Source organism: Acipenser ruthenus, chromosome 4 (assembly GCF_902713425.1).
Source record: "Acipenser ruthenus chromosome 4, fAciRut3.2 maternal haplotype, whole genome shotgun sequence".
Lineage (NCBI taxonomy): Eukaryota > Metazoa > Chordata > Actinopteri > Acipenseriformes > Acipenseridae > Acipenser > Acipenser ruthenus.
The window spans coordinates 8,007,257-8,031,947 of NC_081192.1; the positions used below are offsets into that span (position 1 = coordinate 8,007,257).

Below are 24,691 nucleotides of genomic sequence, written 5' to 3' on the forward strand. Positions count from 1 at the left end.
AACTGCGATTCCTCACGTGAGAAGTTGATTTGTAGTTTGAACACGTGGCTCATTCAAAAAGCCGGACTAGTCAAGTGATTTTTTTTTCCCTATCGAATTTATGTAGAGGCGGCGCCTAGCTAAGCGTAGTGTGACATTTTCACAGTCTAAAAAGTCATTTTTACTCTTGTTTTTTTTTTTTTTTTTTTTTTTTTTTTTTGCGCGAAGCCCGCCATCCTTGGTAAAGGCTGTTCTAAAATATTGTAGGCTAACTTATTTTCCGGGACTGGAAAAAAAAAAAAAAAACACTCTCATCAGAATTTGAGAGTATACTGCTTTTTTTTCTAAAAGGGTTGCATTTTCAGGGCTAAACACAATGAATAAGCTTTATATCGGCAACTTGAGTGAAGACGCGAGCCCCGTGGAGTTAGAAAGTCTCTTCAAGGAGTGGAAGATACCTTTCAGTGGCCAGTTTCTTGTTAAAACTGGTTACGCGTTTGTAGATTGCCCAGATGACAACTGGGCAATGAAGGCCATCGACACACTCTCAGGTAAGAGAAAATAACAGAATGACGTGTGGCTATAAAGCATTGGTTTTTGTTGTACGTAAAAAATAAATAAATAAATAAATAAAAATTGCTGCACCAAACACGTTTAAAAAAAACAAAACAAACAATGGGTTCATTTCAAGGGAGGGAGGAGAGGCTAGCTTGTTATCTTTACAAAACAGATCACAACTGAGGCCGAGCACGCTGTCCGATATACAGTCACGATCTTTAAATCAGAAAACAAACATTTTAATGTACATGTCGTCTGCGCAGCAAGTTATATTTAACCACTTTATTAAGAGCGCAAGACGTCCGTTTTATTTTCTTTTTTCACCCCTAACCTAACTGGCACAAAGGCCAGTTAACGGTGGCCGTGTATATTTTAACCTGTGACGGATATATTCAGTCAATCACTTGATGACTATACGAGGCGTTTAAAAGAATTCTGTACACACGGGCATTTCAAACTGTATTATTATTGTTATTATGATTGTCCTTTAAAAAGCATAAAGGAAACGGCAAATGGTTCGACACCAGTACACATGGCAGTATGCTGTTGGTTACACTACTAAACGTTATGAGTGTAGTCTATTGTATTTGATACATTGTACTGTTGGGTCATTGTAATAAAGTACGGCACGATACATTATTTGTATTTAAAACAGAGAAATGCTGTACTAAATTAAAAAATGGGTACAATTTAAATTTGTATGTTAAGTGCCCCTTTTGAGTGAATTGTATCTTTATAATTCTGGTCACTAGTAGGTTTTGTGTGGGGCAATTGTTTCGGCCGTATCTGCTGCGCTTTTACAAAACATGGCTGCAAGCGGACAGCACATACCGATATTTAATTTTATATTGTGGGATATGTTTTTACAGTAGGTTGCTACAATACACATTTTTACCATATAAAAAGTATTACGGTTTTTGCAATGCTGATTATATTTTTACAAAAAAAAAAAAGTTCCTCAAAGTTTTCTTAAACAGGGAACATAAAAAGGGTTTTTTTTTTTTTTTTTTTTTTTAGACTAAACATAGATTGACTGGAAAGGTATATATTTCTATTTACAGGTAAAGTAGAACTCCATGGAAAACTTCTAGAGGTGGAACACTCGGTCCCCAAAAGACAAAGGTAAACATTTGCTTTAACTCAAAACATGCTGGTTGAACAAGAATGTGCGTGCAGTAATGTATTGGTTAAAATAGTAGTATAGCCTTGCGAGTAAACTTTAAAAAACAAACAACAAAAAAAAAAACCTTTCACCGTAATTCGGACTTCACTTTTTACAAGTGCATTTATTTGTTCAACGCCTGCTGTTGACTTTTCTGGTTTTATTAAAATTGAGTTTAAGGTCGATTTTAATCATTGTAGTTCCTGAAAGAAAAGCAGATTGTCCTCACCCAACAGTTATGGGGCGTTAGCAAGAAAAGATAATGGGGTGTTTGGCATTAAGCTAAACAAGCACGTGTGCAAGCAGTTATAAATACGTGCAATAAATCATCTTTCTGGAGGTAAGTTTGTCTTCGCTAACTAACTGTCGCATTAAGTTTTTTTTTAAAAAAAAGCTTAATTGGGTTTATATATATATATATATATATATATATATATATATATATATATATATATATATATATATATATATATAATATTCCCGTAAACCTATAGATTAATTGTTGCATTGCCTAAAACGATGAAAAAGTGGTGCTGCTAATTACACAACCTACCACGGTTATTGAGCGCTTTCGTGTTGTGTGTTGATTCATTTGTTTAAATTAATTCCGTATAAAGTGTGCTATTAGACAGTGGATTTGGAGAGGGCCTACTTTGACCAATCAGTTGGGCCTGTAATCTAAATTATGAAAGCCTGATGGTACTGTAGTTTAAATACATTTTGACACGTGTGCACAATTTATAACAAGTAAGTATTACATTTAATTATAACTCCTAGTCTTGTTTTCTTGTTTCAACGATGCATGCGTAAAAGGTAGTTGGGATGTACATTTCAACATATGCAAAATATTTAGATACCGACTCCTAAAGGGCTATTTTCTTTAAGTGTGTGTGTATATGTATGTGGGTGTGGGTGTGTGTGTGTGTATATGTGTATATATATATATATATATATATATATATATATATATATATATATATATATATATATATATATATATATATTATATAATATAATATAATATAATTATATATATATATATATATATATATATATACATACACACACACACAAAATTATACACGTACCTATGTATGAAGTAATGACATTAAAACCGGCCATAACTACATCATTTGAATTTGTTATTTTTATAGTTTGACGTCCAGGGCCAAATGTGTTTTTTTTTGTTTTTGTTTTTTTTTGATTACCTGATTAATGAAATCCGATTGAAATGCCTCCATCATCCAGTGGTTGTACTCTTACTATATAAATAAACCAACGCAAAAATAAACCATTGTTTCTCATTCAGTATTTTCTAAAGTTACTCATATAGAGGACTTGAAACACTCTTGGCACAGTAGAAATTTGTATGTTTTCAGATTGCAGAGTTATGCAATTAAAGCATTTGTGTGTGTTTTTTTTGTTTGTCCTAAACTGTATAAACGTTTGTAGTTCTTTTGTTTGTGCATAGTAAGTAAACCCGCACATGCGCACACTAAAGGTCTGAAATGTGGTGATACGTTTGTGTAGTTTGTGGAGAGTCCTGTGTGCTTTGGCTGAGAGGCCCACCCAGATGGCTGGTATGTTACCATCCTTTTTACATGCACATCCCAGCTTGTATGAGATTGATTATATTTAATTAATTTGAGATATTTGGGGGGGGGGGGGGGGGTGATCAAGATATTATGTTGACTGTTCATGTATACATAAATGAAAGTGTGGAGGTGGGTGGATGAGACTGTAGTAAATTCCCCCCTTTCCTGTCTGCCTTGCTTAAATTCCACTGCTCCGCTGGGGGGTTGAAATCCGTATCCTCGTCACGTAAGAAAGGTCAGGAGGTGCTGTTGGGAGGGTTGCTGTGAAGTTGAGTTTAGACTGTTGCGCCAGTCGTGGCAGAGTGTTCTAGATTTTTCTATTCAAAGTGAATTCTTGGGCCCAGCAGTCACTACATTCCAACCCTGGTTTGGATCTGACTTGTCACGCCCACCATTGCGAGAATGACCTTTGAACCTGCTGTGAAACGCAGGTTGGGAATATGGTGCTGTAGAGCAGTGAGTGAAGCGTTAAAAGGCTGATGAGTGGGCTACATTGCTGGGGGGGGGGGGGGGTCAGTCAACCCTTTTGTAAAGTTAAAGGCGGTTTGGGAGGTGCCCCTTCTGAAGCCTGTTTTTGTTTGTTTTTAAAAAAAAAAAAAAAAAAGAAAAGTTTGCGTTGCTGATCGTGATCCTCATGCCTTTTGGAAGTCATTCCTAATGTATAATATAAATAAGACCTTTACTTCATGAGCAAGTTTTTTGGCTAATCTTTTTTCAACTGTGTAAACCAAACCAACATGTGGGAGACGACAACAAAAAACAATGACCTCACATAAATGTTAAGCTTTTGAGACCGCTACAGGTTACCCATGCTGCACTGTTGCTAATGTGAAAGAGCAGCTGGTTTTAGTGGAGTGGTTCATGTAAATGGGACAATTTGATTATGCAAGTACTCTGGCTGTCATTTGGTGGTTGTTTGGATGGGGGATGGGAGAGGAGCTGACATGGGCCACCTGGGGAGAGGGTAGGGGGAGTTTGCACACAGACTGAAACACTGCATGAATTGAGTGCATTCTTGAGCCACTGTGTAAGTGATCGGAGCCTCCTTTTAATCTCCTTGCGGCTGTCTTATTTTTCTCTTTGTTTTGTTTACTCATACAGCAGCTCCACCCCCAAGTCTGCTTTTGTTGCAGTGTTGGTGGGAGTTTTCCCTATACATTATTTAAATTAAATACACATTTATATCAGTTAAATTTAGCACTGCAAAATTCCTATATTGGTGTTTTTGTTTTTTTGTTTTTTTCTTTGCACAATAGATACAACTAGATTTAAAATAGAGAAATCATTGTGGTGTCTGTTCTAGTGTTAACTGTTTTTCCACAGAGTATATTGATCATTTTTGGGGGTAGAGAATCTGGAATCGTAACGCTCTGTGCTCTTATTTTAAGTTTCAAAATGTTGACAATATCGCCTTCTCACTAACTTGTTAGACGACCACCTCAGAGAAGGAATGCATGTTAATGGCTCCTCCTGAAGTGTACATTTCTGCAAAATCTGTGATCTGTGTGTAACTTTCTGTATACTGTAGTTTTTTGAGTAGTGCATGACCCCTGACCTTAATAACCAACACTGGCAGCTGTTGCGTTTTTGGTGAGCCTGTCTTTGTAGCAACTGTGGGCCTCCTGGTAGTAACTTGCTTAATGCTTTCAGCTAAAACTTCTAGTTTGTTCACTTTTATAAAGCATACTGGGTTGGATTTTGGCTATTTGATAGAAGTCCCTACATTGTTATTTGAGCGCCCTAACCGTGAAGAAAGCTTCAATACATGATATAATTGCATTGTTGTTTTCGGCATAATTATGTGATCCCTGAATGAAAGGTTACCTGAAGTTTAGGGAAATTATCATAATCTGTATTAAGATTTTTTTTACACCAATTAGGCACAGTAACATGGCTTTAAGGTAAGTAATTCGCATGAAGTAGATTTATCTAACTGTTCTTTTTTGGTAAAGAGACATTTTGCAGGAAACAGAAGTGGGTGCAATTTGCACTTCCAGTGAAAGAGGGAAACATTTTGATTTCAGGATATTGAATTATTACCCACTTCCTGCTAAATTTAAGTGAGTATTTAATTATGTTCTATAGGTAAGTACACTTTTTAAACATTTTTATAAATGGAGTTAATTAAAATAATTAAATTAAATTGGCAGTGCAGTTAGTTGGATAACCTGTAAATAGCGATTCCTAGTTGAAACTTGCTTCTCAAAATGCAAACTTAGGTCTTTTCACAAAATGACAGTAATGTCTCCTCCAAAACTATGCAGTGAGTGTTCAAATTAGACACTGGAAACATAGTCACTGGTGACGCAAGTATACAAGAACAGTCAATGGAATTCCTGTGCTTGCATTTTATCTGCGATATTGCATGTTATTATGCATTTGTTTGCCTTCTAACTGTTCTTTTGAAATATTTTAGTATACATCTGCACACAGTTGTGTTGCAGGACATATTTATTTGGTGTATTGACGTTTACCGTTGGTGCTGAGGTTATACCACTTAAGTTGCGGGGAGGCCACAGAATTGGTATTCCAGATTGGTATTTTATTTCTCTGCAGTGCTGTACTTGCATACATTGACAAACTGTATTCAAATAGACTGACCAACTCCTGTATACCATTGGTCACTTTATGTGAAATGCACTTGAATTTGAAATATGAAGTGAGGCTGCTTGGGGGCCCTACATCCTCGCTACAAAATCTTACTGCAAGACTTTGGAACCAATCATTTGTTTTGACTGTTCTAGCAAGGGAAACGTGGTTGTTAGAATAGGGAGGCACCCTTCCCCCACCCCTAAAGGGCACTTGAAGGCCGAATTCCTACCGATTTTTTTCCTCTGAGGCCCCGTCCCATGGAGCCGCAAAATTCAGAATTTTAGAAACCTCAAGTATTAAATAAACACTTCTAAATTTGCATATACATGTTTGTTAGTAGTCGATCTGTACACATTTAGATTTCTTTTGAGATGGAATATAAACAAATGGCTGAAATAGTGGTTTGGGGTTGTTTTTGTTTACCAGCAAGTAAAAGGAAATGGTGTGTGTGATATATATATATATATATATATATATGTATATGTGTGTGTGTGTGTGTATAATATATATATATATATATATATATATATATATGTGTGTGTATAAATATATATATGTATGTGTGTGTATGTATATATGTATATATATATATATATATATATATATATATATGTGTGTATATATGTATAAAATATATATAGTGTGTGTATATATATATATATATATGTATATATATATATATATATGTATAATATATATATATTGTGTGTGTGTGGATATATGTATAAAATATATATATTGTGTGTGGATATATGTATAAAATATATATATTGTGTGTGGATAGATGGATGGATTGATAGATAGATATACTTTTTACTTTTTGAAAACTTTATTTAACAATTAAATAAAATACACAAAATCAATATTTATAAAACATATTATCACAAAATCAATTCAGATCCACCCAAGGTGAACAAAACAATACATAAAATATTATGGACACATAAAAAGTCACATCAGATACTCCTCCAGATCACCATCCTTAACAGCACACAACACACTGTCTACACACCAGACTTCCTCAAACATTGCTATATTATGCATTGCTTTATAAAAATTAAAATCCAGTCTAACCCGTGTTAATACAAGCATTCTAAAAATGACAAAAGGATCAGTATTTAAAACGTCATTCATTTTGTTTTTTCTGCTCTTTAAAATTGCTAATTTGGCCTGTCCAATAAAAAAATTCACCAGCTGGATTGAGTACTTTCTCTTTTTACAATACTTAAAACCAAAAATAAGACACCTCAGAGAACACAAAAACCAATCCAGCAAGCAATTCCTTCAGAGCAGCAAACAAAGGTTTTAATCTGGTGCAGAACACAAAACAATGGTAAACAGTTTCCCTTTGTGAGCAAAATGGACAGGAATCTTTCACCTCAGGGTTTATGATGCTCACAAAGGAGTTAACGGCAATGATGGTATGTAAGATCCTCCACTGCAGATCCCCCGATCTTTTTGGCAGTGGTGGCTTATACAGGGTTCTCCAAGCTGGCACTATCTGTTCCGCCACCCCCAGCTTCTCTCTCCAGTGTGTGTCTGGTATTGCCCTGAGCTGCTGCTGGTAACGGCCCTTTACACACACCCTATACAGCTGTTTCCCCTCTACTGTACACAGAGGGAGATCTCTCAGACCCTCTACAGTCAGTAAATAACCCTGCTCATCAGAAGCCTGACTGATCGCTGGGGACACTAACAGTGATGGAAAGGGGGAATCCATGTGCGGAACTCTCTGTTCCCTAAACAGCTCGCTTAAGAGCTCCAGCCCCTCACCGGGGAGAGCAGCACGCACCTGGGCAAGGAAAAGCTCAGCAGTGCGGACAGACGCTAACCACTGAGGAGTCACCCAGCTGTAGGTGTTGAAATCTAAAAGGGCTTTAAGCTTTACAACACCTGCCTTCACTAACCTATGTATAAAAGTAGCAGACTGAACAATATCACACTTCAAGAAAGTATTATATATTAATGGCTCTTCTAGGAGCCAATCAAGGCTAATGTTTTCAGTGCCCCTCTGCTCAACACGCACCCACTGCCATGCCCTCAACAGGCTCCTATAATAATCTGGCAGTCGGTCCATCTCCAGTTTACCCATTTCTAACAAAAAAAGACTCCTATCCAGACCCAGCCTCCCCACCTGCTGCAGGAAGGCACAAGCAAACTGCCTCCATGGGAGGTCCTCCGTGCAATACAGCAGCCTCTGCAGGGCCTGTAACCTAAAAGCCTCTGTCCTGCTAGAAAGGTCTATGAGTCCCTGCCCCCCCCCTCAGCCAGAGGCAGGTACAGCACACTGTCTGATCCAATGCACTGCATCCCAGAAAAACTCCAGCATCACAGCCTGAACCTGTTTCACTAATGACTGTGGGGGCTCCAAGCAGATGAACCTGTGCCACAAGCTAGAGGCCACCAAGTTATTAATAACACTGTGTAACAAATTTTTATTTATTTTTGGTTCCTGGGTAGTAAGTGTTATTTCCTAATTGCTTATGCCTCAAAAGTATAGAAAATGGCTATTATTCCCCACAAACTTTGCTTTTGTGACCAGGACAGTGATATTTTGAAATGTACCTATTTCCAATGAGAAAACGGGCGAATTTGTGTCTCTTCGTTCACATAGTCAGAAAAAAACAACATATGAATCCAAATTAACATGTATTTATACTAAAGTAATACAAAAATGACTACAAAAGATTTAGAAGCGAGTAGTTTTTCGAGATTTACAATTATACTGTAAATCACTTTCACGAATCAGCCCCCAAATGTAGCCCACCCCTGCTCCACTGCAATCCAGCAGGTAAAAATGGAGGACGACAACCCTTCCAGTCACCCAGAAGCACTGCACTACTCTTATTCCAGTTTACTTTAGCAGATGACAGCTTCTCAAACAGTCTTTGACAGGTGCCTACACTGTCAACATCAGTTTGGTTTTTAACAAATGCAGCAATGTCATCTGCATAAGCTGTTACCTTCACTGGTTTACCGGGACACTGAGGAATGGACAGTCCAGTCAAAACCCTCCTCAGCTCATTTATAAAAGGCTCTATTGCTAAAGCGTAGAGCATACCAGACATGGAACACCCCTGTCTAATACCTCTCTGAACGGGGAAAGGGGCGCTTAAGCCACCATTGATTTTCAATAGACCGGAAACGTCACCATAGAGCAGCTGAACCTTCTCTAAGAAACTGGTCCCAAACCCAAAAGCTTTAAATGCCCTCCACAGGTAGAGGTGATCTACCCGGTCAAAAGCCTTTTCCTGATCCAATGACACTACACCTGCATTGAAACCAAAAAGCTTGAAGGCTGCCAGTATATCTCGGACTAGAAAGATATTATCGAAAATGGATCTGTCTGGAACGCAGTATGTTTGGTCTCCTTGCACCACCCGCCCTATCACAGTCCTGAGACGGTTTGCGAGGGCTCTGGAAAGGATTTTATAATCGGCACAGAGCAACGACACGGGTCTCCAGTTTTTAATATTACACAAATCTCCCTTTTTAGGGAGAAGAGTGATGACCGCTCTTCTGCAACTCTGAGGCAGAACTTTATCCTGCACACTCTCCCTGAAAACATCCAACAAGTCCTCTCCCAGCAGAGACCAGAACTTTTTATAAAACTCCACTGGGAGTCCAGGTGTCTTTCCATTGTTCAGCCCCTGCAGGGCATCAGAGAGTTCAGTCAGTGTCAGAGGACTTTCCAGCCCCTTGGCTTCCTCCTCAGGCAGCTGAGGGAGGTCCTGCAAGAAATGCTGTGATTCCCCAGTTTCCTCCCCCGCCTCTGCTGTAAACGGGTCCTTATAAAAACCCACAGCCAGCTTCCGGATCTCTGCGTGCTCCCTGAGCTCCTGCCCAGCCGCTGTCCTCAGGCAATGAATCACTTTGCTCTGTGCACTCTTTTTCTCCAGCCCAAAGAAAGTGAATGGGTGCATCCATCTCCACTAAGCTCTGGAAACGTGGTCTCACCAGAGCCCCCTGCACCTTTACGTCCAGCAGATCCGCTAACACCCTTTTTTTTACATTTTAGGCCCTCAATCAGCCTTTCGTTTGGGCTGGACTCCAGAGCTCTCTGGAGCTGTAGGATGACCTCCTCCAGCTCTCTCATGGTTTTATTTAAGCTCTTTGTAACGTTTCTAGTATACTGCTGACAAAAAGATCGAGTCTGCACCTTCCCTACATCCCACCATTGCCGCAATGAGGAGAAGTCTCTTTTTTTTACTTCTCCATCTCTCCCAAAAAAAAATAAAACTTTCCTAAAATGCTCGTCATTAATCAAAGCAGTATTAAAATGCCAGTATGCACTTTGTATTCTCAGAGAGGGGAGCAACACGCTGGCAGAAACTAAACTCTGATCTGACAGGCTTGTGGGGCTGATAAAACAAGATTTAAAAATGTTTAAATTATGTTTAACAGTATAAAACCGGTCCAATCTAGCCATGGAAACATCAGTGCCATGTGTTTTGACCCATGTATATTGCCTATCCTTTGCATTAATGTTTCTCCACACATCAACTAGTTCCATATAGTTTTCAATTCTAACCAGCTCCCTGGCAGACTGAGGATGTAATCTACGATTTATCAGCTGTGCAATTAAAATCCCCACCTAAAACTAACACCTCATCAGTTTTACAACCAACATACCTTCAAGCCTCTGGAGGAAGCTTACTCTCTCCCTACCATCAGTAGGTGCATACACATTAACAAAAACAAAGACTCTGCCTTCAACAACCGCTTGGACTCTGAGTAACCGTCCTTGTATGACTTCACAGGCAACTACAGAGCTCAGTTTAAACCCCTCAGAAAACAAAATGCTAACCCCAGCACTCATTAGTTCCATTACTGAAAAAAAACTCCCCTTTCCAATCCTTTTTCCAATCAACCTGATTTCTCCCATCTATGTGAGTCTCCTGCAAAAACGTAACATGCAGATTTTTCTGCAAGATAAATTCAAACAATGTGGCTCTTTTACAAGCATTTCTACAGCCATTAATATTAAGGCATCCGATATTAAAGCTAGCCATTGCAGAGTTTGAAAAGGAAACACATTGATATTCAGAAAAGAAAAACAAGCAGACAGTAAAGAGAAAGAGTATTAGGAGTGTACTGGCCATCAGGACTGACTGTGTTTAACATTGCCACGGAGTTTGCTCGATATGTATTTGAGGCGCACTAGCTCCTGAGTACTAAACGTTTCTTGAGCAGAAACAATTTGTTTTAAACCTCGTACTGAGCTCAGAAACAAATCAATATCGGGAAAAAAATCCTCAACATCAATTCCCCTTCGCCCTTTCGTCTGCTCCAGGAAATCTTTGATGCTTTGAACACTGTACCCTCCCCGGGGTTTATACGCACCCAGCGATTGCGATGCTTGAGAGGAGTCAGTGAGACTGCCTTCATCCTCACTGTCTACAGCGGGATTGTCTGTCACTGTGCTGGCAGCCTGCGCGCTGCACGTCTCTGCAGAGCTCCCAGGCTCCACACCAACACTGCTGCCGTCAGAAAAAACGCTGCGTTTTTTTTGTGACAGCACTGCCCTCTGTTTTACTCACCCTTTTTTTTTCCCGGCAATCTAAAAACCTCACTATCCTCGGCGAACTTTACCCCTTCTACCTGTATCTGAACATCACCCCACACACTAGCAACCGTCTCTGTGTCCATTTGCTCACTCGCTCCCTCCGTTCCGTGACTTTCTGTGCTCTCATTGTCTTTTGCTGTATCTTGTACTTTGGTTTGGCTTTCCGCCCCCAACACAGCATCTGCCTGCCTCCTGGGGCTCAGCTGCCCCCCCCCCGTCACTAGCCTGCTCGCCCTCAGAGCTGCCCGCAGGTACTAATCCGTGTCTCCCTTACTCCCATCCCGCTCCCTACTCTCTTTCTCGGGACAGTTTTTCACCAAGTGCCCTTCAGTCCCACATCTGAAACACTTCATTGAGTCAGAGGTTGCAGAAATGACATAATCACTGCCATCCACCTTAAATTTAAGCGTGATGTTAAGATCTTCATCAATGTTTGTTTTTTAGAATCATAAACAACTGCCTTCTGAATGACATAACATGTTTCAAATGTGGTGACTTGCAGCCTAAAGGGATTCTCTTCAGCCCAGACATGAGCTGCCCATATCTAGCCAGCTCCCTCTCTATCACTTCATTTTTCAGGAACGGGGGAACATTAGAAAGGGTGATTTTCCTAGCGGGGACAGCTAAAGGAATTACGGGGAGAAACGTATTATTGACAACAATCCCCTTTTCTACAAACATAGACACTAGCTCCACTGTACCTAAAAAAACCACGATCGATCTGCTCATGCGAGAAGCCAATTTTACGTTTTCACAACCGACTACCTCCCCAATAGCGAGCACACATTCCTCCAAAGGGATAAACTCCTCGGCGGAAACTTTAACTCCATGCCGGCGGGTTAACCTTTCAAACGAAAAGTTTGGCGGCGGCCTCCCTCCTGTGCCGGCCATCCTGCCCGCTGTCGCTGACAGAGTGTCGGCTCAGCACGTAGAACTGTTCACCAGTACACTTTAAACAAGAAATGCAAAACAATATAAAAACAAAACAAGAGGAAAACACCGACAAACCTGCCAGCAGCGCTCATGCACACACCACCACTCCACACCGCTCTCACTCCGCCAGGCAAAACAAGTCGAGATAGATAGATATTACACAGTGCCTTGCATAACTATTCACCCCCTTGGACATTTCCACATTTTGCACTGTTACAACCTGGAATTAAAATGGATTTAATTGGGATCTTTACCATTTGATTTACACAACATACTTAACACTTTGAAGGTGCAAAATATTTTTTATTGTGACACAAGTTAATTAAACAAAAAACAACATTTGTTGGTTGCATAAGTATTCACCCCCCTGAGTCAATACTTGGTAGAAGCACGTTTGGCAGCAATCGCAGCTGTAAGTCTTTTTGGGTAAGTCTCTACCAGCTTCGCACATCTGGATCCTGCAATTTTTGCCCATTCTTGGCAAAATTGCTCAAGCTCTGTCAAGTTGGATGGGGACCGTTGGTGAACAGCAATTTTCAAGTCTTGCCACAGATTCTCAATCAGATTGAGGTCTGGGCTTTGACTGGGCCATTCTAAGACATTCAGGTTCTTGTTTTTAAACCACTCGAGTGTAGCTTTGGCTGTGTGTTTTAGGGTCATTGTCCTGCTGGAAGATGAACCTCCGCCCCAGTCCCCGGTCTCTTGTAGACTGAAACAGGTTTTCTTCTAGAACTTCCCTGTATTTGGCTCCATCCATCTTGCCCTCAATCCTGACCAGTTTCCCAGTCCCTGCCGATGAAAAGCATCTCCATAACATGATGCTGCCACCACCATGCTTCACCGTGGGGATGGTGTTCTCAGGGTGATGAGCAGTGTTTGGCTTTGCGCCACACATAGCGTTTTGCGCTAAGGCCAAAAAGTTCAATTTTGGTCTCATCAGTTTCTCCCACATGCCTTTTGGCAAAATCCAAACGGGATTTGATATGGGTTTTTTTTCGCCATGCTTCCATAAAGCCCAGCTTTGTGGAGCGTCCGGATTATAGTTGTTCCATGGACGGTTTCTCCCATCTCAGCTGTGGATCTCTCCAGCTCCTTCAGTTTTACCATTGCCGTCTTGGTTGCTTCTCTGACTAATGCCCTCCTTACCTGGTCACTGAGTTTTGGTGGACGGCAGAGTCGCGGTTGTGCCATATTCTTTCCATTTTAATAATGGATTTAACGGTGCTCCGGGGGATGTTCAAAGTTTGGGATATTTTTTTAGAACCCAACCCTGATTGGTGCTTCTCCAGAACTTTATCCCGGACTTGTTTTGATAGCTCCTTGGTCTTCATGATGCTGTTTGTTTAGATATGCTCTCTAACAAACTGGGGCCTTCCAGAAACAGGTGTATTTAATCTGAGATCATGTGACACTTTTTAATTGCACACAGGTGGACTCCATTCAACTAATTATGTGACTTCTGAAGGCAACTGGTTGCACCAGAGCTTATTTAGGGGTGTCACAGCAAAGGGGGTGAATACTTATGCAATCAAGACTTTTCAGTTTTTTATTTGTTAATAATTTTGAAAAATATGTAGGTTTTATTTACCCACTTCGACATTATGGACTATTTTGTGTAGATCAGTGACAAAATCCCAATTTAAATCATTTTTAATTCTAGATTGTAACACTACAAAATGTGGAAAAGTCCAAGGGGGGTGAATACTTATGCAAGGCACTGTATATGTATGTGTGTGTTTGTGTATATATATATATATATATATATATATATATATATATATATATATATATAATATATATATATATATATATAAATTTTACTGTGAAACTTTTACGCTCTTAACAATAGTCAGTGTTGATGGCCTAATTGTGTTCATGAATTCAACTACATAATTCTGCATTAAAGCTGCATATCCTACATTGAATAGTTTATACATTAATGTCAATTTACACAAGGATTATCCTTTTAATAACAAAGGACAAAGTACACTATTTGAAATTAATTATTCAGTAACAATGTTGGTGTACAATGTGAAGCTATTGAAAATAAAGTACTTTTTTTAGGATTCATATTTTATTGGTGTTTACATGTTTTACAAAACCATTGTAACCTTGGTCTAGCACAGACCTATTAAAATGGCTGTTTACTGGTGAAGTTAGATGAATAATTTGGATTGTTTTTATAGTCATGACTTTCATCCCATTGTCTTATAAAATGTGGTTTAGTTGACTGCTATAATACTAATTGGGAATGACCAGATCTACACTATGCTAGGCACCAATAAACAAATGATTGGCAAAACAAGTTTCATGGATTTAAGTGGGGTCTCTGCAAATCTTTGAAAAACAGAACAAATATATGTTATTATTGTATTGATTTAACTTGCTTATTAATGTAGGAGGCTGTGTGGTCCAGTGGTTAAAGAAAAGGGCTTATAACCAGGAGGTCCCCGGTTCAAATCCCACCTCAACCACTGACTCACTGTGTGACCCTGAGCAAGTCACTTAACCTCCTTGTGCTCCGTCTTTCGGGTGAGACGTAATTGTAAGTGACTCTGCAGCTGATGCATAGTTCACACACCCTAGTCTCTGTAAGTCGCCTTGGATAAAGGCGTCTGCTAAATAAACAAATAAATAAAAAATAATGTGCTTTTTCAAATCCTACCCTACTCTGCTCCCTTCATTGTCTGTTGCATGCAAATGTGAAATGCTTTTTCTAGATATTTGTGGTGGAATAAATTTCAAAAGCTATTTGCATGATCAGTAAGTAGTTCAGTGTTGACTAACAAACTTATGCCTATTGTGATTTGCTGCCTTTTTTGTGTGCAAAACATATTGTACCAATCTTTGCTCGTATGCTGTTGAAACTTGATTTTAGATGGAGCCTTTTATATGCTGTAGCTAAACATTTATAGTGTTTGTTTGCAAGGTGTGTTGCAGAAAAAAAATAGGCATCACTTTCCGTTAAGTGTTTGGGAACACCAAAACCTATGCTTTTTTCATTCTTGTCTCAATTTTATTCTTTTTAAATTTACATAACTGTTCATGAATAATTCAGTGTGGTGCTGTTTCAGATCATTTCACCAAAGCTGTATACCACTTGACTTTGTATTTTAGAAGATTTAAAAAAAAAAAAAATTCTGAAATTGATTGCCAACTTGGAAGTTCTAAGATTTGTCAAAAAGGTTGTATTCATTTAATCTTGACACTTGTTTCACATAACTACATTTTTTTGGGGGAAGGGAAGGTGAAATAGGCTGTTCATCATATAAGGTGCCTACTCCTCAATGCTCAGTTACATTTTGTCCCCATCCACATTGGTCATTGTTGAGGGGTGTTCTTCAAATGGACACAATTTACTTTTGATATATGTACTTGAGTTGATTTAAAGTATTTTTTTACAGTTGAAATAGATCTGGATAATAACTGTTCCTTTCAGTGTAGTTGGGTTGGAACTATGCAGCAGGCAAGTGTTCAAATACTATCTTGCTTGAGGGGGATGAGCATTAAAAATTAAATATTCGTTCACATTAGAATTGGAAATTGGTAAAGTCCATTTTAAACTGGCCAACTACACTGTACATTCTCTAGCTGTGCATCAATTGGGTCTGAAACCAAATTCCCTTTGCCATGCTCAGCCCTTTGGGTCTTATCAGCTAGGATCATGCCTTGGGTACGACCAACTGCATGTATACAAAGTTTAGTAATCTAAATCTACAGAAAGACAAGAGATTGCAAGACGTTCTGGGTTATTTCTCCTTCACGTGAAAACCAGACTATGACTCAAACCACTAAATCTGTTGAAACCAATGCCGCAACTCTCGTGTGTGTGTGTGTGTGTTATTTAAATCCGGTTAAATCAATGTAATGGATTTCCTTGATTCAATCAGTTCATCGGTTGAATTGATGTAGAACAACCTTGCAGTATCATTGCAGTGTTTTTCTTCAACACATTCTGTTAAAGAACAAATACTTGGTGGGTTTTTTTTTTTGTGAGTTGTGTGTTCATTAATTCAATGTTTAATATCCCTTGGTAGTATTACACTTTCTGTTCTGTGTTTTTTTATTTTTATTTATTTATTTTTTTTTTTTAAGAACCATGCTTTTAAGATACAACTGCATGCAAATCGAGGTCTTGCTTTGTTCGAGTTGTAATGTGTGAGATTACAAGAATACCCATATGACTTCATGAAGAACCTATCCCCTACTAAATTGGATACAAATATACAACAGGCATTTAACAAGAATCATAATTTGCAAAATACACACAACAGAAAATACAAGCACATTAACACATTTGTAGTCTGGATTTGGGGAATGTAGATAAGTCAAATACTCAATTTACTCTAATTGTATAAACTCTGTATTTTAAAGAAAACACACATCAACTCGCATTCATGGAATAGTTTATATATTTAAAAAAAAGGGCATAACCTGCCAGTTCATATATATTTGACATGGATTTGCAGCAAGTTTCATAATGTATTTACATTAATTTCCATACTTTGTTGCAGAACACGGAGCTCTTTTATGTGAGTTGTGCTGCCCACTACCTAATATAATTTGGTGTACCATCTTGCAGATTCCTAACAATCTGTGGGGCTAAGAGGAATGTGTGGTATCTGTTTCTATTAAGCTATTGTTGCAAGTGGGGGATGATTTAAGGCTGATTTTAATGCTTGCTGTGTTTCCAGACCAGTACTTGAAGAGTCAGATAGGAACTCATGTCTGCTGCTGTTTTGATTGGGAAGCACACATGGAACAAACAGCTTTGACTTGACTGGTTTGAGATTGGCCCTTGACAGAATATTTCCTTTGTGTCTTGTAATGAATGATATTCGTTTATTTATTTCTTTATTTCTTAGCAGACGCCCTTATCCAGGGCGACTTACAATCGCAAGCAAATACATTCAAGTGTTACAATATAAGTCATACAATAAGAACAAGAAATACAATAATTCTCAAGTGTGACAAACCACAATTCAATAATACAGCAGATAATAGTGAAAGTTACATCAGGATATGATTAAATAGTGATAGTTACATCAGGATATGATTAAGTACAAAATACTACAGATTAAACACTTGGCAGATTACAGTATTCTGAGGTACAGGATTAAATGCAGTAAAATAGGGGGCGGATAAGAGCAAAATAAAGCATATTTAAATGAAGGGTGATAGTGTCCCAGGATACAACAGAGGAGTTCTACAGGTGCTGTTTGAAGAGGTGAGTCTTAAGGAGGCGCCGGAATGTGGTCAGGGACTGGGCAGTCCTGACATCTGTAGGAAGGTCGTTCCACCACTGCGGAGCAAGGGTGGAGAAGGAGCGGGCTCGGGAGGCAGGGGAGCGTAGCGGAGGTAGAGCCAGTCTTCTAGTGCAGGCGGAGCGGAGAGGTCGAGTGGGGGTGTAGGGAGAGATGAGGGTCTGGAGGTAGCTGGGTGCAGTCTGATCAAGGCATCTGTAGGCTAGTACAAGAGTCTTGAACTGGATGCGAGCGGTGATCGGGAGCCAGTGGAGCGAGCGGAGTAGTGGAGTAGCGTGGGCGAAGCGAGGTAGAGAGAACACCAGGCGAGCAGCAGAGTTCTGGATGAGCTGGAGCGGACGGGTGGCGGACGCAGGGAGGCCAGCCAGGAGGGAGTTGCAGTAGTCTAGGCGGGAGAGTACCAGGGCCTGGACCAGGAGCTGGGTAGCATAGTTGGTGAGGAAGGGTCGGATTCTTCGGATGTTGCTCAGGAAGAATCTGCAAGTGCGTGCCAGAGTGGAGATGTGCTGGGAATAAGAGAGGCAGGGGTCCAGGGTGACTCCAAGGTTCTTAGCTGAGGAAGAGGGAGAGAGTGTGGTAGATTCCAGAGGAACAGAGATAGAGAGATCAGAGGAGGGGGAGGAGGAGGGAAAGAAAAGGAGGTCAGATTTAGAGAGGTTGAGTTTGAGGTGATGCGAGTGCATCCAGGAGGAAATAGCAGACAGACAGGTAGAGATACGGGAGGATGTAATACAACTTAAAACTTGGGTCTTGCCAACTAACGGGTCCAAGTATGGCTTGTGTCCCACAAGGCAGTTATTTTGTTGCTACTGAAGTAATTACTGTTTTATACAGCATTATTTATTAACTTTGAGAGCAGCACCAACATTTAACAGATTTGTCACATTGTATTTCCTGAGTTTCCTGAGGTTCTTTTGCTAAAGAAATGTTTAAATGTCCCCCAGGGGACCCTGGTATTGCATTGCAAGGGTGGATGAGACTTGCAAATAAACTTGTTTAATGTCTGTCCTCTTTCACAGGAGTCGCAAACTCCAGATAAGGAACATCCCGCCACACCTGCAGTGGGAGGTAAGTGTGTGTCTTCATTTTGGGAATTATTTAGGGCAGGCTGTGAAAAGCAATACGTTTACAAGATTGTTCAACAAAAATAACCAGTTTTTCTAATAGAAAGAGATGAGTTTCAGAACTAAAATGTTACTGTTGGGGATTTTCAAGTTCTTAAACATTAGCAGTGGGTTTTTGTGATTTGTCTGTCTGGTCCAAATATAGTTTTTAACCTTTTAAGGCAACCTAAAAACCTGTATTGCATTTCCTGAAGGAACCAATTCTCTAAACTTGGGTGGTGAGTATCTTGCATTAAATCTTCAAACATGTAGGCAAACGCACAATTCTATAAACTTGCCTGAGATTTATTAGTAGTTTTTAAAATTAAGTTCTCCTGGAGGGATTTCCTTCCAAACCGTTCCTTTGTTACAACATGTAACCAGTTTGTTTAGAAGCTCAATGACATGGAGTTAGATGGCATATTGCAACCGAGGTCTGTAGTACATGTGGATTGGTAGGAGTTGCGTCTTTGAGACTGGTGGGTGTAGTTTTCTGAAGGGTTTGCGCTACTCCAGTATAAAGTACAGCGCTGAGCTGGCACCACGCCTCTGGCGTGTGCAGTGACTTGCTATCTTTTGATTTGCGCTCAGGAAATAAAAAAAATGTAATAGGCAAGTATCCTTTCCTACTTTGAAAATAAAGAAATATTTGTTTGAATACTTGCCAGGAAGAAATGGTTTAAAGTGTGTTATTCATAAAAATGTTGTTGCGGTTTTTTATTTATTTTTCTATTTTTTACCCACAAGCACAATCTGTTAAAGGCCTTGTTTGCTACAGGGATTATGTACTCTGTGGTTTACAGTGTAGGAGAAATTGGCAATACAAACAGAAGAGTAAAGGAGTAGATGGCTGCTTGCTTCTGAAATGCTGGGAAATTCAAGCAGCTGCTGTCCTCTCCAGACTTTTATACTCAATGTTTTGGCCAAATACAGCCAAACATTGGAACGTAAAGGAAATTCACACCTGTAATACCTATAACACAAATCCGAGTTGATGTGCTTCATCTGTGCAGAATTTAGTCGGATAATCTGTACTCCTGGCAATTTTTGTGGTAGAATTTCCTCTTTTTTTTTTTTTAGTGCTAAACCCAAAAATCATCTCCTGCATAAACCTTTTGAAAAATGGCATAGCGTACCCCCCCCCGCCCCCCTCCCCAAATAAATTGATTAAGGGGGAAATGCCTGTTCTTCTTTTGAATTGCATATTCTCTTCTGACCATTCCTATTTAGTGCACTGAGGCATCCATAGTACTACCGCTGAGCCTCGTTCTTTGCTTGGCTACTGCGTCACATTTGCGTGCTAAAACATGTAACTGAAAGTTAACTTAGTCCTCAAATATTGGTGAAATGACTGCTGTGATTTGGAGATTGATCTGACCAAAGATGGCACACTAAGTCACGGTTTCCCCAAAACGAATGAATGGTCTAGATCTTGCAGGCAGTGTTATGTTAACATGAAACTTAAAATACTGGTTTATAATAAGGGTGTGCTGAAACTCAAACACCTTTCTAAACATGTTAATTACTAAACGCCAAAACAATGCGGTCCTTCGGTTTCACACACACAACTGAGAATCCATAAATAACAATCTGACATTTGTTACTTTTAATAGTGAACCTGTCATGATCAAACGGTCATCCTTTAATATGAAATCATTTTTTCCACCTCTTTACTTAGTTTCTTAAATGTCACCTCTGCAGTGAATTTTAGTCTTGAGCAAGATGTTGTCTTTAAACTTGGCAAAAATATATATTTTTAGATTGCTAAAGGCAGCACCTTTTACCAGGATCATTGTGGATTCTTTCTATTTTGACCATAGAGTAAGTGGCTGTTTTCAGCAAAAAATAAAGGGGTCCCAGAAGAGGAACTGCTTTCTTGAGCAGTGTTTTCAGTCTGTAGGAAACTGTGACCTGTATTGCTGCAAATGCAATGGAGGTGGTTATAGTTGTCATCCACACAAACTGCCCCTTCATTCTGCCCCTCCCACTCCTTGGCTCTGAACTTGCTGCTGTTTTTATGCATGTTTGCAGATTCTCAACGGACTGTTACGCTATCCAGTGATCAAAGCTGCCCCTTATTCAGAATGCTGCAGCCGCGCTTAAATAGCCAACGAAAAGGGGTGGGGATTGGTTGCAGGCAGATGTCTGTATAGGAATGGAAGATGGCAGTTTCCTCTGCTGCTGTTGAAATGAATCCTCAAATGGAGATAGGCGGGAACTGACTGTTGTATCTGTGTTGGGTCACTATGAAGAATCCCCAATCCAATCGGTGGTCTTTAAGTTTTACAACCCACTCACACATTATTTAAGCCTCTAAATCGGCTTGATTTTATTTGGCTTGTGATTTAAGGTTTGGTTGTTGGATATTCTGATTCACAAATATTACTGTTTTTATATTATATACTTGCTGTTTTATTGGAAATATTTGTGCATTTTGTGGGTCTCTATTGTGCAGTTTTTCATTCATAATAACCAAGTTTGAATTGCACAGTTGTGCACGAAGGACTTCATTGGAGTTATTTCCAACTTTTACATGCTTGGTTCAGTTTACATTGGTTTCTCTTGATGGGCTTTTGAAGATGTACACGTTTTATGAGCTGTGCTTGGTACACTGATTCGATTTTTTGTGTGCTGGGTAATCGCAGATCCAGTAAAGAAGTCCTGCTGTAGAATGTCTGTGCTGCAGCAGTCGGGAACAAACAAGTTGACAGCAACCCAGGGACTGTCAAACTGGGAGGGTTGTTTTTATTTTTAAAATCCTTAATTATGAAATGCACCTGTAATTTTCTGTTAAGATGTATCTGACTAATCTTTTTAGTTTGGAGCCTTGTAAAAGATATCTAATTGATTTTTGGCTGCCTGATGTGTTTAATTTTCAAATGGGGATAAGTGAACTAGCAAAGTACAGATATGTGGGTCATAACTGACTGTTAAATGGTGGGTGTATTTCAACGTAGTATCCCTCCTGACTGGGATGCAGTGGAAGTTCCCATAGGTAACATTTTTAAATACATCTGGTGGAACTTCTTATCCAATTTTTATCATAACTCGATTAGGAAATTCTTTAGCAGAGCCAATACATTTTTGTATGTCCTGTATTATCGCTTGTATGGAGGAGGCTTCTAAGATTACCTTGGTGTGTACAGCACCTATTCAAGCTTACTGGCACACCAGACGACCGTATTTTATTAGATTACAGTAAAACCTGCAATGGGGAACGTATATGAAATGTTCTTTTTAAATGTGTGTTTTATTTTAAATATGCTATGCATTTGCCTTGCTTTTAAAATACTTTAAATTTGAAATGTGGTAGAGAAGCTACAGTGAGGCTTGTGTGTCTGACCTGTTCAAGATATATTGTGGTCTGTGTTTTAATAGTTGCCAATTTTTTTTTTTCCTTGGATTGATAGTGGCAAGATATGAGTTATTTTAGTAGTGTGTGGTTTATGGAATGCAAATTATTGCCATTTATACTACAATGGAAAGATTCCCTGCACTCTGATTTGCTGAGCTAGTGGGATGTCATTCCTAGTATAGCGTTGTACCAATAGCACTGTACCAGTTTTTTTTTTTTATTTTAAATGTGACATTTTAATAACATGTCAATTGAAAAATGGGCAAGTCAAAACTTCCTGGAAAATAATACAAGCACCTCTGTAAAAGGTAGAGAAGAGAAACTGAAAAATCTACTAATGTTGCAATATTTTTACATTTAAACAAATCTAAATGGGGTTTATTAATCTGGTTTAACCTAGCAAACCATTTTTTTTTTTTTTTTTTTTTTTTTTTTTTTTTTTTTTTTTAAATGGGCAAAAATTGGCTCATTTAACCAGAAGTCTGCCTTGCCTTTAGTGTGCATGTTAAACTGACTGAGTTTCAGTAAAAGCATTTTTTTTTAATCATCAAAATGAATATATTACAAGAACATAATTCAAATAAAGTGAACATGTGCTGGATTGTTTTGTTGAAATAGCAAGTTGCTGACTTGGTTGTACAATATGTGCCTCTAAACAGTCCTGCTGTAAAACGCCTTTTGAAAGTGGAAGGCACAATTGAGCCTGTACTGTAGTAATGCATAAGAGTCCTATAAAAGCAATAAGACCCTTTACATCTGGCATTACCAGACGTTATAGACTGTTTGACTTTTGTCTTGGGCCCCATTACCCAAACGGTCCATAATTTTGAAACACTTTTTAAAACCTACATTTACCTTGAAATTGTAATGATTCATTGGGTACCCTTCCTCCTGAGTTTTAGAAAAATAGCACTAAAAATATTCAAAGGATCACATACATCATTATTGGGGGGAGGGGGGACGGATGACAAATTATAAAACAAATAACTTCTTCACTTGTCAGAGTTGCTTATAGTTTCTGGACAGTGCCATATATCTGAATGGAGCAATATTACTGAATTGTCCGTGTCTTGGTTTGTTGAATGAGGCTCTGATTTTAGCTGATTTGGCAGTTGCAAGTACAGGACTGGTTGCTTTTCATCTGTGCAAAAGTATTGACTGGCAGTTTTTGGTGGATAAAATACATTTGGACCAATTTTGTCTTCAGTATTTGCTGTCCACTAGATGGATTATGTATTGATTCACAGTTGATGCGGTGATGCTGGTTGGCTGATACCGAGTTGTGTTCCAATACCCTCTGTGTCGGGTCTATTTCTTACTTGTAATCCAAGCTTTAATACAGTTGGCTATCATGAAAATTGTATTCTTAAAAGGCAGACAACCTCGGTTTGCCAAACCTATATATCGTTGAGACTTTTTGTTTTATAAAATCTATCCCTGTGGTGGTGTGATTTCTCAGTTGATTAGGACTGTAACGAAGGGTATATTTTGCCCTTTGGTCGGAAGGAAGATACATGTTATGTACACGCAATTGATGCTGCTTGCAATACTCATACAGTAGTGTTGGACCATAATGCAATGTTCTTGATTATCGGCTGAATAAATGAAATGTATAACATTACTTGTAAGGTGTCTTATTGCGAACTTGTTGTTATGAAAACGGTGTTCAAATGCTTTGCAGTTCTTGGCTGTTAAACAGTTTCACATTCCAAACACAGATCGTTATTACTGTAACCCCTAGCTGGGATCTTCATATACAGCTCTTGCTAATTTTATTTTTGAACCCAAAAAGTAGGGTTGCAACCTGTTTATAAAATTAATACTTACACTTTTTTACTTGCAACTTTTTTTTTGCACAATGCAGAGTACCCAGGTCCATCTTTTTATAACATTTACTGCTGGTCCCACCCTAGTATGTTGAAAATAAAAGCTAATTTTCTCAAATGTATCACCCCTCAACAAATACTTCAAACTGGGTAACCATCTTTTTGAAAACTGTAGATAAACGAGAAGTGTTTTATTTTCTGTATTCTGAAACCCGTTTTCTTACGCAGTCTGCCTCTGTGCTGTGACCAGCAGTTCTGCCGTTTTTTACTCGTTAGAAATACAAACTACATTTAATGTGTAAAAAATAAACATGGCAATTTTGCTGCACAGCTTGTCTGCCTCCCCTAAAACTTCCACAAACTACATCTCCGAGTATTTATTCCTTGACAGACGCCCTTGTCCAGAGTGACTTATAATTGTTACAAAATATCACATTACAAAGTAACTTGTTATAAAATATCACATTACAAGTTATCACATTATAAAATATCACATTAAAAAATATATAATCTAGATAAGAGCAGTTATGAAAGTACAACAGGCAGAGGTGTGCCATGCCAGGACAAAAGGTCTTTAGTTACTAGGAAACTACAAAAACCATCCCAAACATTATCCAGCCCTTTTGTCTTTGCAGCCAATCACAGTAAGAATAAGAAATTCAAAGCTCCACAGGCAGTGTTGCCAACTTGGCGAATTTGTCGCTAAATCTAGCGACTTTAATGGCTGACTTGGCGACAATTTTTATCATTATTATTAT

The 24,691-nt window shown here is 38.9% G+C and overlaps 1 protein-coding gene across 3 annotated transcripts in view; it reads left to right on the top strand.

Moving 5' to 3' along the window:
- Positions 1-157: 157 nt before the first annotated feature.
- The window catches only part of LOC117399721 (insulin-like growth factor 2 mRNA-binding protein 3), a 56,629-nt gene continuing 32,095 nt past the window's right edge, over positions 158-24,691 (top strand). For all 3 annotated transcript variants that reach the window (XM_059021901.1, XM_059021903.1, XM_059021911.1), the window contains exons 1-3: positions 158-530; positions 1,599-1,659; positions 18,669-18,717. In XM_059021901.1, coding sequence (XP_058877884.1) covers positions 356-530; positions 1,599-1,659; positions 18,669-18,717 — 285 coding nt within the window. In that variant the 5' untranslated portion in view covers positions 158-355. The remainder of the gene's footprint in view (positions 531-1,598; positions 1,660-18,668; positions 18,718-24,691) is intronic.